General features: G+C 39.8%; 1 protein-coding gene across 1 annotated transcript in view; it reads right to left on the bottom strand.

Moving 5' to 3' along the window:
- The window catches only part of LOC125464211 (huntingtin-interacting protein 1-related protein-like), a 138466-nt gene that overhangs the window by 75840 nt on the left and 45538 nt on the right, over window positions 1–17088 (bottom strand). The window contains exons 3-5 of the mRNA XM_048556408.2: window positions 16314–16456; window positions 12435–12491; window positions 1954–2034 (exon numbers count right to left, since the gene is read on the bottom strand). Coding sequence (XP_048412365.1) covers window positions 1954–2034; window positions 12435–12491; window positions 16314–16456 — 281 coding nt within the window. The remainder of the gene's footprint in view (window positions 1–1953; window positions 2035–12434; window positions 12492–16313; window positions 16457–17088) is intronic.

Here is a 17088-nt window from a genome sequence, read left to right as displayed (position 1 = left end):
ACGGAAATTTTTTTTTGCAATATGCCTTCACAGCTGAATGACCTTGGGACACTGTCTGTCTAGACTTGCACATATAACAAAATACCACGTGGAAGAGGTACAGGAGACTGACAAATGTCTACGGAATCAAAAGTTACTATTTTTAGCTGAAGAATGAAAAAAAAAAAGGAGATTAAAGCATTCCACTCTGAAGGGAATAGTCAAGGATTACTCATGACTGATTCTGGAGCTAATTCACTCAGATTCGTAGACACGACAAGGTACTAAAATAAATCCAGTTTAGGATTGGACAAAACCAATATGTATCCCAATTCTCATTAAAGTAAATATTTTATTAAAGAAAACTTTTCCAGTAATAAAAGAAACCCCTATAAGTGTCAGCTTTGGCTCAATGATATAATAGCCTTGTCTTTTTTCTTTCTTTATTCATTCACAGGATGAGGATGTTGCTGGCTAGGCAGCATTTATTGCCCATCCCCATTAACCCAGACAGCAGTTAAGAGTCAACCATATTGCTGTGGACCTGGCATCATATGTAGGCCAGACCAGGTAAGGGCGGCAGTTTCCTTCCCTAAAAGGACATTAGTGAACCAGATGAGGTTTTTTGACATTGACAATGGATCCATGGTCATCATTAGATTGATGATTCTAGATATTTATTGAAGTCAAATTACAACATCTGCCACAGCAGGATTTGAACCCTGGTCCCCAGAACATTATCCGGGTCTCTAGATTAACAGTGATAATACCACTAGACCATCGCCTCCCCTTTGAGAGGATGTGTGTTCTAGCGATTTGAGTACACAAACCAGGCTCACTCCTCACCGTACTGTTGAGAAACAGGTCATACAAGCAGAGATACTATCATTCAGGAACACAAGAACAGCAGGAGTCCAGTCAACCCATTGTGTTTGTCCTGCCATTCAATATGTTCAAGGCAGATCAAAAACTTCAATGTCTTTTACTCACCCATGCCCACAGCCCTACATACCATCAGTAATTGGAAATATATTGATGTACGCCTTAAACATGCCCAAAATTTGAACCTCCACAGCCCTCTTTGATAGGGAATTTAAAAGGTTCACAATCATCTGAGTAAAAACATGTCTCCTCATCTCAGACCTGAGTGGCATCCCCTTATTTTTAAACTGTACCCACTGGTTCTCAGGAAACAATTTACCCACAGCTACCCTGTCTGTCCCTGCCTAAACCTTGTAGTTTTCAATGAGATCGCCTCTCATGCTTTAAAACTCCACAGAATACAGGCCCCATCCAAATAAAAACCAAAAGAACCGCGAACACTATAAATCAGGTCAAAATGTTAATTTTGATTTCTCTTCACAGCTGCTGCCAGATCTGCTGAGCTTTTCCAGCAATTTCTACTTTGGTCTGTAGTTTATCAAATCTCTCTTTTGAAGGAGAATGTGTGACCAGAAACCTCTGCACTCTGCTATACAAAGTTTATAGATTTACAAAAACTCTTTCTTAACATTTTGTTTTTTGCAATAATGAACTATGTACAATTTATTTTCTTTGTATTACTTATTCTTGATGATAAATTTTTAAATGATGTCAAAATAGAAAGCTCGCACTTCATAGGAATTGAATTGACAAGGTAATGAGTGACTTCTATAATTAACTATCGGAAACTAATGTTTTCTATCAATTACTGATAAACTAACAACAATTAAGTTTCAAAAGTCATTTACTGGCTGTAAAGTGTAGGGAGCACAATGGAAATGCAATATTTTTTCTTATACTTGATTTACTCTTGAGAGTGCCTTGTTCTGCTTTATGTAGGCAACAAAATATACTTTAGACACATTAACACCAACATGTGAGGCATGCATAAGTTCTTAAAACATTGGTTTTAATACAAAGCGCCCACCTGGACATCCCCACAAAAATATATCAAATCATCCATGTCATTCAATAGTACAATGTAGAAAATACCTTTTTATGAAAATCCATCTTGGTGCTGAGAAGTTTGACATAGACACTTGCCAACTGCCCATACCGATCATGCATATGGCCCTAGAGGAAATTTTTAGCAAAATTTTAATCACAAAAGTAAAAGATATAACCCTGAAAGGCTTGTATCTATCACATCACTTTGTCAAAATAATGAAAGTGTCAAGAAAATATTAATGCATACTGTTATGATCCCAGCTGATGGTAATGTTGGACTTATCAGATCCTAGAGTGAAACCTGACTTGACTGATCATAACTTTCATTTTTACAGTTTCTTTTTAACTGTGATGCTTAGTCACCAAAACATATGCACACAAGGCTACAAATATTTGTCAACAAAAGAAAAACAAAGCCACTGCATGTGCACAGAGATAGGCTAAAATGGTTTAGAAAGATCATTAACACGAACACAAAGTTTCAAAGTTTCAACTTGTTTCCGGGTAATATCCCTTACAGATACTCGATACCAATGATGTATCACACCCTGTCTGAACTCATTAATTTACTTTCTTAACTAACTCTTTCCAGTTCTCTTTCTTTGACTGCTGAGGCAGTTTTTTAATTTCTGGCCTGAACCTCCTTTCAGTTTAGACAACTCAAGAATTTCTATACAAACCATCAGAGTTTGGAGACTTCATAAATTAAGACCATATTGCTATAAGGAAACTCTGTCTCCTGAATTGAAATCTTGATTCTTCTGATCTGAAGGCAAAACTAAACAAGTATTCCTTGTTCTGTCCTTTTTCGCCTGTTTTAAGCTCAGCACCATAAACATTTCCTCAGTAAATGACAGGTATCCTGCAAGGCACTTGTCTGAATCACGTGCTTGCTTAAAAATAATATATTTAGATGACTGTTCAAAATGGCTTTAAAATCTCTTGAAAAATGTTAAGAAGTTTTTAAAAAAGTGTTACCTTCATATAACTGAAACCACAACCCATCTGTTTCTATTCTAAAAATTCAAATTCCCAAATGATAATAATATTATAAACACTTATCACAACTTCCAGTATCATCCGTTTACTATTTTACTCATTCGTGACCACTAGTTGCTCATAAAACCAAAAGATTTGACTTACAATCTTTTTCTGCTTTAACATTCACATCTCAGCCTTGGATAACTGTACCACTATGCCAGGGTACAAGGGAAACAGACACAGTTATTAATGTTTACATTTTTGCTTGTTTCCATTTTGACATAATGGCCAACAGGTGAGATGGGAGTGACAGCTCTCGACATCAAGGCAGCATTCGACCAAAGGCAGCATGAAGAAGTCCTAGCAAAACTGGAATCACTGGGCACAGAGGCAAAGTCTCCACTGGTTGGAGTCATACCTGACACATAGGAAGGTGGCTGTGGTTGTTGGAGGTCAGCCACCTTAGATCTAGGACATTTCTGCAGGAATTCCTCAGGGTAGTGTCCTAAGCCCAACCATCTTCAGCTCCTTCATCAATAGATCTGAACAATATCCTGGTTTGGGTTGACAAGCGGTAAGTAATATCTGTGCCATACAAATGCCAGCCAATGACCGTCTCCAGTAAGAGACAGTATAACCATCGCCTCTTGACATTCAATGATGTTACAATCACTGAATTACTTACTCACGAACAACATCCTGGGGGGTATACCATTGACCAGACACTCAATCAGACCTGCCATATAAATGCAGTGGCTACAAGAGCAGGCCAGAGCCAGGAATACTAAGCTAGTAACTCACCTCCTAACTCCCCAAAACCAGTCCAGCATCTACAAAGCAAAAGTCTGGAGTGTGATGAAATTCTCCCCACTTGCCTGGATGAGTGCAGCCCCAACAACACTTGATACCATCAAAGACAAAGCAGCCCATTTTATTAGCATCTTATCCACGAGCATCCATTCCCTACAACTTTGACACTCAGAAGCAACAGTGTGTACCATCTACAAGATGCACTGCAGAAATTCACCAGAGATCCTTAGACAGCATGTTCAAAACCTAAGATCACCTCCACCTGGAAGAACAAGGGCAGCAGATAGATGGGAACATCACAATTTGTAAGTTCCTCTCCAAGCTACTCACCACCTTGTCATAGAAATACATTGCTGTTCCTTCGCTGTCAAAACACTGGAATTCCCTCCCTAAGGGCATTGGGGTCAAGTTACATCATGTGATTTGCAGTGATTCAAGAAGGCAGCTCATCGCCACCTTCTCACGGGCAACTAGGGACAGGCAATAAATGTTGTCACAGCTGGCAACATCCAAGTCCCATAAACGAATGAAAAAAAACTACGACTGGAAATGAAATCTTATGTGCATATTGTGTGACCTACTGTGTTGTAATTTTCATGCAATTTTCTCTCCCTTTTTGAACTCCTATTACAAATTGTTTTACTGCAGAGGTAAAGGTAAAAGTACAGTTTCCATAGTCCTATCAGACCATTCGTCCACCCTCTCATTAGAGGTGGTTTAACCCTTGGGTCAGCAATGCCTCAGGTGAGGGGAGAGCTGAATTTGAGATGAAAGCAATATGGTAAAGGGATAAGTAATTTGGTTTCCCAGGTGAAAACAGACAATAATTTAAGAGCCATATAAATGCAAGCATAGATTAGATTAGATTCCCTACAATGTGGAAACAGGCCGCTCGGCCCAAGAATTCCACACTGCCCCTTGGAGCATCCCACCCAGACCCATCCCCCATAACCCACACACCCCTGAACACTATGGGCAATTTAGCAGGGCCGATCCACCTTGCCTGCACATCTTTGGACTGTCGGAGGAAACCAGAGCACCCGGAGGAAACCCACGCAGACACGGGGAGAACGTGCAAACTCCACACAGACAGTAGCCAGAGGCTGGAATCGAACCCGGGCCCCTGGCACTGTGAGGCTGGAGTGCTAACCACTGAGCTACCGTGCTGCCCAGGATGCTTAATTCATCACTGACAAAACAAATCGCTAATTCACCAAGTAGCTTTTTATATATTCTTGGTCAACTTGCACTGGAAGCCACTCTATCAATATTGCTCAACAAATTGCCTTTATTGATCAATTTCTACAATGTTAGTAGATTGCCCAGGGTAATATATGTTAAACAGTGGTGATACATATTAAATGGTGGTGATAATTGGACCATTTTAAAGTTATAAATTCGCGCCTCTATATTCACAGTTTTATACTAAATTTCTTTGTCCATATTTATAAGGAAATTGACTATGTTAACTCGTCACATTGCAAATTTTCTCCTGTAGCAACTTACTGCTACTGTTTGAAATTTGCCTTTCTCACATTTGTCCTGATCAATACACAATAAAAAGCTTCAGTGCAATATATGTTATAATTAAGCTTTCCAGCCAGTAACAGTGCCCCAACACCTCCGCTCACAGTGAGAATGACAGCAATTTTTGTTATAAATGTGGACTTTGGAACTGATAATGGGAAACGACAGAAACGGCAAGCATATGTAATTTTTTCAATCAGGTTAGATGGTTAGATATAGATAGACAGACAATGTACCCTAATGTACATAATTATAAAAACCTTTTTACATAAATTGCATGATATACATGAACTGGAGATTGATTCTTTCCAAATATATAGATAATGTTGTACTGCTGGGCCGAAACATAACATTTTAACAGATTTAATTTGCTATGGACACAGTACAGATGGCAAACTTTAACTCAGCTGGGATCACAACTTAGAAACTCTCATAATCAGTGTTTCATCTGGAGAGCTTATTGCTGCCCAGCCTACTGACACCAGCCTTACTGAATAAAGCATCAGGAATGTTGGCTGACTCAGTGTAACGAAAAGATGAACAAGGTGTCACAGCATTCCTAATGTGCACTCTTGTGGGCATTACCAAATGATATTTTTTCCTTGGTGGCTGCTTCACCAGAGACTCAATTTACCAGTTAAAATTGTAAATCCGTTGAACTTCAGAAATCCATCTGAATTTCTAATGGTTAACGCTATCGCAGGTCAGGAATATTGCATGGTCTGAAATATTGTGCTGGATAAACACTAGAAGTCCACCTACAAGTCCAGGAGCAGTGAGAGGACACATTTATATTGTGTCAATCTGGATTCAGTGGTAGCAATATTGCACGTGAGCAAAAAGCTATACGCTTGGGGTACACTCTATGAGCATAGAATACATCCTGACACTCCACGTAATATTGAGGAACACCACACTGTTGGGGACATTGTTTTTCAGAGGTGTAAAATAGAGACCCCTTCTGCCCTCTCAGGGAGACAGTGAAATACTATTGTGGGATCTTTGGTGAGATCCCTCATAGTAACCTGGCCAGTATTTATGCCTCAATAAAAAATTGGAACTAACTTATTGGGAAGTAATAGCAAAACAACTGAAAAATCATAATGTGTTCAAGTAAAGTCAGTATGGCATAATGAAAGGAAAATCATGGCTGACTAATTTATTAGAATTTTTTGAACAAGGCTCAGCCAGAGTGATTAGAGGGGAACTGGAAGAAGTGTTATATTTGGAATTCCAGAAGACATTTGACAATGTAATTCACAAGAGGTTAAGTAATCAGAGCCCACAGTGTTGGGAGTCGCACATTGCCATGGATAGAGATTTGGCTGACAGGCAGGAAACAGTTACAGGGGATAAGAGTTCATTTTCAGGTTTGTGACCCACCACCAGTAAGGTTCCACAGGGATCAATGCTGGGACCGCAACTGTTTAAAATATATCAATGACTCAGTGGAAGTGAATGTTCTGAAGCCAAACTTGCAGACAACACAAAAATAAGTGGAAAGGAAGGTGTGAGGTGGGGTACAAACCATTTAGAGTGGAATTGATAGATTTCTTGAGTGGGATATAAGTTAGCTAGTGAAGTATAATGCAGGAAAATGCAAACTTGTTCATCTTGGAAGGGAGAATGAAAGAAGAGTATTACTTAAATGGAGAAAAACTGCACAAAGCTGCAACACAAAGGGACATGGGGTACTTGTGCATGAAACACAGAAAGCTAGTACAGTGCAGCAGGTAACCAGGAAAGCTAACACAACATTGGCCTCTATTTCATGGGTGTATAAGAGGAGGGAAGTCTTACTGTAATTGTACAAGGTGCTGGTGCTCGAGTATTGTGAGCTGTTTTGGTCCTCTTATATCTAAGAAAATAATTTGTTTCATTAGTGGCACTTCACAGAAAGTTCTCCAGGATGATCCCTGGTATGGAGGAATTGTCTTATGAGCGAAGGCTAAACAGGTTGGGCCTCTGTTCACTGGAGTTTAGATGAATGAGAGGTCACCTGACTGAAACATTTGGATTCTTAAGGGGTTTGACAGGGCAAATGCTGGAAGGAAGCTACAGAGATCAGTGGGGGCAGAGTCCTTGCATATATTTAAGGCTGAGACAGATTCTTGATCAGTAGGGTCATCAAAGGTATGGGGAAAGGACAGGAAAGTGGATGAGAAGAATATCGCATCAGCCACGATCCTATTAAATGGAGGAGCAAGCTGAAGCAGCCAAATCACCTATTTGTGTTCCTGTTTCTTATGGTCTTAACTGGTCAGTCATCGGCTTTGTGCAGTTTATGGGACTTTGTGCAGATTGGCTGCAGCATTCTTCTAAGTGACTACATTCTTAAACATTTCTCATTAGCTTTGGGGTGTTCTAAGTCAGGTATGAGGCTCAAACTATCAAAAAACTGAAACAAGAACGCAGCTTGTTTCAAACTTACCCCTTTCAATTTTACCAAAAACTGGATGAGAGGCAAGACCCTGACCTGCTTATAGGAGGAGAATTGGTTATTGAAAACTTCTAAAATCAGGGCTGCATGTTTTCATTTTAACAATACTTTGACACATGCTGCCCAGGTTTCATCGGTCTCAAAGATTCAACAGTTTAAAATGGCCTATGGGCTAAATCCAAGAGTTGGGTATCTTTACAGGACTGCTTGTGGGTCAGGAGTGTTTCATTTAAGCACAACTAACCAGAGTAATTCCTCACCCTCACAGTACCCATACATCCTAACAACCTCCTCTCCACAAATTATTCGCCTCAGCAATCTCTCCTCCCTTGACCACAGACCACAATCTTACTACCTTGTCCCAGCTGCTTTTTCCCCCCTCACTGGCTCCTGTGGAACACATTGTTTTCCAATCAACAGGCAACCAGCCTTTTAATTAGGCCAGTTGTCAAGGCAGGAAACCCAGAAGAAAGGAAATTAAAAAGACACCCTGCAGTTAAGACCTGCAGGATGTATGAGAAACAATCAAGTCCTGGGCTCCCTTCTTCACCACATCCCACATTTACCTCCCCCCCTTCACCTTCACATCTGAAACCAAACATGTTGATCCTGTGAATAATGGGGGCCAACATCCTTCTGGACAATGGATTTACAATTTTAACTGGTGATAAGGTCACTGGTGATCATGCCCTGAAGTTTTAAACTCAACGAGTTTTGTTTTCTCTCACATCACCCAAACATATGACATCATTAACAAAATATTTTATGGTATATATTTAAATTGACCTGCCAAACTGGGACAAAGTGAGACAAGTCATAATGACATTCTTCGATAAAATTCATAAGGAGAAGTCTGAATTTCTAATGGTTAATTGATAACATCATCAATAGTGGTTTAATAGGAATTAGGTTTCACAAAAATGACAATGGCATTGAGAACAGGTATTCACCTTCCTAAACACGTTTTCAAGTTTCTCTTAGAACTGATGGTAAAGTGGGATTTATGGCCTTTTCTTTAGTGAATGTCAATTCTGTAGCTTTCATCTTCTACAGCTGAATACTGCTTCATATTTTTGAAGAGGTGGTTTCACACAAGTTTAGACAGAAGTGATTCAAGACTAAAAATGTATGGCTGCAATGGCAAATGGGCTTTCTGATGTGGCGTACACTCATGAAGGTGACAAAGGCCCTTGTTCCCATTCACAATTTGTTTTGGTACTTAGTTTTAATCTGTGTTACTGTATTGGTGTTACACATGTCCTGAGGTCACCAGGTGGGAAAGTTCAGAATTCCTGACCTTAACGTTATCCAAAGACTCTCACAGGGGTTCAGTGCAGATTTACAACTATTGAAAAAGGAACAAGGATTGTGTCCAGAACTGGATGCCACATGGCTGAATGTCAGCTGTCAGTCCAGTGACAGACTAGATGAAGAGTGACAAATGTGTAGCTCATCAGAAACCCAGTATTTTCAGAACAGGGTTGGAGAAGGTTGGACCACTTTAGATGGTTCCACAATTCATTTAAAATGACTCAGTCCTTAAAAACACTTTATGTAGCTGCTTTCGTTTTGAGTTTAAAGATTGAAGGACATTGACGTTCTAAATAAATTAGCCAATTTTGAATCTCCCCCATCAACAATTATACTACCTTCATTACCACTGACCCAGGGCTATGCAGAGCATGATACCTTTCATTTTAGCAAGCTCCTATGTTGAATAAAATGTAATGCATTTGGGTTTTGGAGATTGGTTGCGGTTTGGGTCTGAATTTTATGGAGATCGGGCATGGGAACATAGGAGTTCAAATAATGGACTCTGAAACTGCAGAATTCTGAAAGATGGCTTTTAATCGTTCACGTCTATTGACACCACAAATGTGGCTGCTGTGCACCTCTGAAAATTCATGCATTTGTGTCTACCAGAACTGGCACATGTGCATTTAAATGAGTTTGTTTAAATATCCAAGCCCCTGACCCCAACTCCTGCCGTTCCCACTCGCCCAAACCCTTCACACAAACACAGCAGTGCGCCTTCCCCTTCCCTCCAGATGATGGGAAGCGGGCATCACTGGCTAGGCCAGCACTTACTGCCAACCCCAATGCCCTTCAACTGAGTGGCTCATTAGGCCATTTCAGAGGGCAGTCAAGAGTCAACCATACAGCAGTAGGTCTGGAGTTGCTTTAAGCAGAACCAGATAAGGATGACAGATTTCCTTCACTAAAGGACATTAGAGAATGAGATGAGCTCTTATGACAAAACAACACTGTCTAGACAGTTGCTATTAGACTAGATTTTAATTCCCGATTTTGTTTAAATAAATTCAAATTTCACCACCTGCCATAGTGGGATTTGAGCCCATGTACCCAGAACATTAGTCTGGGACTTGAGATTATGAGTCCAGTGGCAATACTAATACAACACCACATCCCACTAGATCCACCAGGATGAAACCAGGAAGAAGAATCTAAAGTTTAGCAGTGTGTGTGGACAATAGTCTGTCTCCTGGCACAGGGGTTTTCTTATGAGAAGAAATTGATTGGCATGGGACTTTGTTCTCTGGAGATTAAAAACCAAAACATTAATTCTATCATCAGGAAGAATTCCACTGCACCTTGCCAAAATAGTCCCATCAATATTTTTTCCACCTGCCCAATAGCACCATGTAGGCCTGAAAGATAACATCTTCAACATGTAGCACTCTCAGCATCAGCTGAGATTATTGTCCCGAAGACCACGAGTGGAATTTGAACCCACTGCCTGAGAAATGAGACTGCTACCAGCTGAATCAGACCCATCACTAACCTTCATAAATAACATGGATAATACAAAACCAGCTTCAATATCAATGCTGAGGTCCACTACAAACACTCAAAACAAAGGTTACATTGTTACTAACAGTACATACTCTCAGAAATAAGACATTTGGTTTCCTGCCACAGAACCTCTTTGAATGGGACAAAGTATTCTGACATGCTAACGCCATGTTACAAAATTATCAAGTCTTGATACACAAGAACTCTTCCTGTAATCCCGTTCGAACATACTGTGAGAAGAAGTTTCTTGATACAAAAAAAGTATCGAAGCCTGCTTTCGAAAAGATGCAACTGAAATGACAATAAATTTGACAGTTCAACCAATATCAAATATTCCAAAGAGCATTTATAATGTTAGACGGTCGATCTCCTGACTTTATTTCTAATTGTCACAGCTTGTGACACTACTTCACAGTTTAGACAATCCCATTTTATTGGCACCACAATGCATGTTTAGGCCTAATGATTCCCATTTCCAGCTAACGAACAGATTTTTAAAGCTCTTATCGACGTTAGAATTTGGCCTCAATTTTTCAGCTCAATACATGTTTAGGCTTATACTCACCCTGGAAGTCAGTGTGTGGAGTCAAGCAGGCAAAACTAGTTGTGTTGCCAGAAAGGTTTGCAGGTGTTTAAGGCTCAAACAGAGCACATCACATAAATAGGGTCCACCTGTGCCAACGCTGCTGGTTCACATTACATACTCAGCATATCAGTCAGTGACTGCCTTTGGCAGGCTTTCTTGAAGCTTCTGTGATCGATTCATTTTTATTTCATTCATGAGACACGGGCATCACTGGCTAAGCCAGCATTTATTTCCCATGATAGTCGGAATTGCAGATGTTGGAGAATCTGAGATAACAAGATGTAGAGCTGGATGAACACAGTAGGCCAAGCAGCATCAGAGGTGCAGGAAAGCTGACGTTTCAGGCCTAGGCCCTCCTTCAGAAGCATTCAGAGCTTTCCTGCTCCTCTGATGCTGCTTGGCCTGCTATGTTCATGCAGCTCTACACCTTGCTACCTCTATTTATTTCCAAAGCCTAATTGCCCAAAGGGCAGTTCAGAGTCAGTCATTTCACTGTGAGTCTGGAGACACATGCAGGCTAAACCAGATAAGGATGGCAAATTTCCTTCGGGTACCAGATTTTCTTTTCCAGAAATGACAATCAACTGTGAATTATGTGGTCATCATATATTTTCTTCCGGATTTTTAGTGAGCTCAAATTTCAGGACATGCAGTGATGGGATTTGATCCCATGTCCAGAGATTGTCAGCCTGGGGTTCTGAATTATTCATCTCATGACATGATCACTATGTTACCAGCTTCACAAATGCCTCAATCTAAGGTGCAATATATTAAAAGGTGACTTTCATGCAAGCTTCCTGTGAACAGAGTTCACCATAAATTACTCCTATCATTTATGAATGGAAAGTATCCAAGTAAAATCCTTCAGTCTATAAATACCTATGCTTTCCAATGGAAACTATATATGAAAAACAGGTGTTGCTGGACCTGTACCTTTAAGCAACTACCACCCCTAAGTGTAGAGAACTTACAGCAAGGAGAGCTTCTAAAATTCAGTTTCTAAAATTAATGTAGACATAGGATTTTATAAAAGAAATATAAGACATTGAAATAGATACTGAATTATATCTGGAAGGTCTGATCCAACTATTTCCCTGTTGCCTTATTTCATCTGAAGACTACAAGTCATGATAACTCCACATACATAATGCCAGAGGGGATCCACAAATATGAAAAGTTCAACATTTTCTCAATTTATTGACACATCTGTCAAACATGCACATTAACCTTTTTCAGTAGAAATCCCCATGTGCCATGGAAGTTACAGAACAATTAAAAAGAGAAAGAAAAATAAATAAATATCTTAAAAACTACTCCTGGCATCATCTTTCTGAAAGAGACTGCCACAATTTTCAAGATTCATCTTACCCATAAGTTTCCCATTTCACAGATATTACTTTTATGTCTGGTGAAGTCATGAAGAACCTAGAAAAGAAGTAGAAACGAGTTTTGTGACATGATGACTAACTTCTCTCAACATTAAGAGTATCATATAAATCATATCTCCAAGAAACTGGCCTGTCTTTCTCAGGAATCAAGATGAATCCTGAAACAAAACAAGTGCCTCAATTTTCAGACCGATAAAATAAACTAAATGTTATTTGTCTTCGAAATTGTGAACAAAGAGACCTAGAGGTGCAGGTGCTTATTTCATTGAAAGTGGAGTCACAGGTAGACAGGCTGGTGAAGGCGGCATTTGGCACGCTTGTCTTCATTGGCCAGAACATTGATTGCAGGAGTTGGGACATCATGTTGTGGCTGTACAGGATATTGTTGAGGGATCTTTTAGAACACTGTGTGTAAATCTGGTTGTCCTTCTATAACATGTTGTTTAATTTGAGAGACTGCAGAAAATATTTACAAGGATGCTGCTGGGACTGGAGGGTCGAGTCCCAGGGAATTGTCTGGGGTATTTATTTTTGGAGCATTGGAGGCTGAGGTGTGATCTTATAGTGCATTATAAAATCATGAGGGGCACGGATAGGGTGAATAGCCAAGGTCTTCACCCTAGGGTGGGGTGCCCAAAATTAGAGGGTATAGGTTTAGGGTGACAGAGGAAAGATTTAAAAAGGACCTGAGAGGCAACCTTTTCACGCAGAGGGTAGTGCATACATGGAACAAGCTGCCAGAGGAGGTGGGCGGAGGCTAGTACAATTGCAACATTTAAAGGGCATCTGGATGGGTACGTGACTAAGAAGGGCTTCAAGGGATATGGGCCAAATGCTGTAAAAATGGGACTAGATTAACTTAAGGTTTCTGGTCGGCCTGGACAACTTGGGCCGAAGGCTTTAAATTGAGGGGTGAAAGATATAGGACAGATGTCAGAGGTAGTTTCTTTACTCAGAGAGTAGTAAGGGAATGGAACGCTTTGCCTACAACGGTAGTAGATTCGCCAACTTTAGGTACATTTAAGTCGTCATTGGATAAGCATGTGGACGTACATGGAATAGTGTAGGTTAGATGGGCTTCAGATCCGTATGACAGGTCGGCACAACATTGAGGGCCGAAGGGCCTGTACTGTGCTGTAATGTTCTATGTTCTATAAAGTTAGTGCATACATTGTGGCTAAAACAGCAAATATCATCAGTTTTGAAACCGGTCAAAGCTAAAAGCAGACAACCTAATGACCAGGTGATTTCAGTGTCTCCCTTAAATGTTTTGCATAAACTTAGTAAAATGCTCCTCTTCCTTCACAGCTAATGGTTTAATTGTACTCAGTATGCAACAATTTGTTAACACATTAAGACTGCAAGAACTAGTTTGTTTCCCTAATTTTTGAGAAGATTTCCCTAATTTATTTATGGGCATATTTCATGCGGGAACGGTTAGCTTAAAAGATTTGCAAGTCTAGTTAACAGTTGAAAAGGATGACACCAGATTTCAAGTTTTAAGACTTGTATTGTGACAGACTAAAAACAACATCCACTATCCACTATTCTTATAATTAATTTATACTTTAAACAGAACTTATTAAGTTTTAGAAAAAACACACTTCACAGATATACTTTATGCTAGTCCTCAAGTATTCTTTTGATTTTCTTGAACCCAGTCCAAAGTGATTCTTACCTCCAAAGGGTTTAACTCTGTTCTTTTCATTTCCCATCTGGTATCTTTTAATCCCAGAGTCATCTTCAACAAAGGGAGTTTTTTTCTAGGAATTCCCATTTAATTCCCATTCCTATTTAGCTCAAGCGATGCAAATCTTCCAGCCTAACTGTAAATCCTTTCTAGTCAGACCATGAGCTCAAATGGATTTTCCAAACTATCACCCTCTAGCTGCTCCCTCTCTCTCAGATCCTGGCATACCACTTGCGTCTGAGAGTTTTGGGGATAATCAGAGACCCTTGCCATTCTAAAATCTATCCCTATGACAACATGTTCATCCAGCTTCACACTTTGTTATCTTGGATTCTCCGATATCTGCAGTTCCCATTATCTCTGATCACCATTTTAACCTCACTGCGAAGCCTCTTCCAGGGATGCCTAACCTGAAGAAGTTACCCTCCTCCCTCTGGACCAACCCCAGGGAATCTCTCTCCCACTGCAACTCTCTTGTACCTGTCCGTCCTCCCTGGACTGACCTATCCCCTCCCCACCTCCCCACCTATACTCTCCTCTCCACCTATCTTCTCCTCTATCCATCTTCGGTCTGCCTCCCCCTCTCTAGCTATTTATTTCAGAACCCTCTCCCCATCCCCCTCTCTAATGAGGGGTCTAGGCCTGAAACACCAGCTTTTGTGCTCCTGAGATGCTGCTTGGGCAGTTGTGTTCATCCAGATTCACAGTTTGTTATCATGAATCACACGGGCCTTGTATCCAGGTAGAAATGAAATTCGATATCTTTAAGATCTTAACTCTCTTATCATAGAAGTGAACTGTTTAAGCATAATTGCTGGCAATCTGATATTCTCAACACCAGGGTAGCCACTGTAAATACAGATGCTGCTGCCAAGATCACCTCATGAATAGTTTGCACCCTCTTTCCAGCAAACAATTCACATCTCCCTTCAACCTACTGCAACATCACCCAGGTCTGTTGTTAAGCAGATTTCAGAACATGTCATATGACCCCATTACACGCTAAAGTAAACACACAGTCTCAAAACATAATAATCATATATTTGTTTTGTAGCAACGTAGATTTGGTTTTGTTACAGCAGGGAGACTCCAAAAACGTTCAAAAGAAAACTTCAGCCTCTGAGTACTGCACGAATGTTTTCCTTTGAAGTTAAAAAAATGGACAATGACTATTTCGGCAAAAGAGTCACATTGTTCTCAAAATATTAACTCTGTTTTGTTGTATGCTGCCAGGTGTACTAAGTTCCTCCAGCATCTTCTGTGGTTGTTTTATATTTCCAGCAACCACAGCATTTTACTTTGGGAAGGTATCAGTCCTCCACAGGCAATATTAGCTTTCCATACCACAACATTAATCTCTACCCTTTGGATTCAAAAACCATCAGCAACGTGGATCACAGAAATGGGAACACCATACACATGCTGCCAACAGTTCATTATCCATGTGAAAGCACTTTGAAAAAAGCCTTAGAGATAGAAGGAACCACAGATGCTGGAGAATCTGAGATAACAAGGTGTTGAGCTGGATGAACACAGCAGGCCGAGCAGCATCAGAGGAGCAGGAAAGCCAGTGTTTCGGGCCTAGACCCTTCTTCAGAAATTTCAACATATGTTCCAGGTGGGTTTCTTATGTGATACGCCCATTTCTGCTTGCACACCAGTGTGTAATGATGAAGTAGAATTGGCCTTTGATAGAAGCCAAGTGACAACCTTGACCAAGAACAGAAGTCAGGACAAAGAGAAGCAGGGTTTTATCTGTACCCTTTTGGAGTTCCTTTAGATTTGTACTCAACTTCAGGTTTTTGAGATGTGAACACATCACTCATTTCCACGCCACTGCAAAATAGACTCTCAAGCCTGCTATTATCAAAATATTATGTTCCCATAATATTTCTCCAAAATATTATTGCACTTTAAAGCAGAATAAAGAGTCATATCTACCACTTCATGCAATCTATAATGAATGTTACATCTTAGAATTACACTCAAGAGAGCAACAAATTGAAAAAAAAGTTGCTGGTTTCATGTATCAAAAATGCCTTTCCTGGATTTAACAAAATACTGTTATGCCAAAACATTTAAAAGTACAGGTAAAATAAAGGACTGAACAGTTTTTCAGGTTGAACAATCTTTTACAAAACTTTGAAAATTAAATAAAAAGTGACTTACATTTGGATGTCCATCTCTGAGGACCTTGTGCAGGACATGACAGAACTTCCAACTCATGATGGAACTGCTGGATAATGGAAGGCCAATTGCATAGGACCAGAAGGTAAATGCGCCTTTCTCATGATGCGTTCCCAGTATAATTCATTCAGTGCAGTCAAGAAACTCAAGAGAAATGGTGAAGACAAAATGTCACGGCTAAATTGTTTCAAGTTATGAGGCATTTGTTTCATTTGGCCAATTCTCGATAACGTGATTAAACCAGAAAATTTTGCTTTAATCCCCAGGGGTTTTTGTTAAAAAGGACTTTCAATTAGACTTAGTGCAATGTTCTTTTAGGAAACAAAATCCATTTAAAATTAGATCCTCCTCCCAGAATAATATTATTTAAATGTACAAAGCTGGGTGTTCTCGTCCATTTATTTAATCAGTTTTGACAGGATTTGAGGTTCAAGGAAGAGATGCAATGAGAACTTGTCCGATGTTTAAGAAAACTTTGCCATTACTTAATTCAATTGCATCCCATTGCTATAAAAAGCCCACCAAAGTCAATATTTAGAAAGCTGAATGCTCCATTCTTTTTGATGGAGGTAGTCTTATTTGGATATACTTGGACAAGCCACTCATTTCCTTATCAATTCTCGTGATATTTACAGCATTGTGAAAGAAAGGAAAGAAATAATTGAATTAGATTTACTGTCAAATGGAAAATCTGGTTAAATTATAGACAGCCATGTAGTCAAAACCAGTAGCTAGTATTTGCAAATGCAAATGAGGA

This window comes from Stegostoma tigrinum, chromosome 26 (assembly GCF_030684315.1).
Source record: "Stegostoma tigrinum isolate sSteTig4 chromosome 26, sSteTig4.hap1, whole genome shotgun sequence".
Classification (NCBI taxonomy): domain Eukaryota; kingdom Metazoa; phylum Chordata; class Chondrichthyes; order Orectolobiformes; family Stegostomatidae; genus Stegostoma; species Stegostoma tigrinum.
The sequence above is the reverse complement of the archived record's forward strand: the minus strand, read 5'-3'. Positions and strand labels throughout refer to the sequence as shown.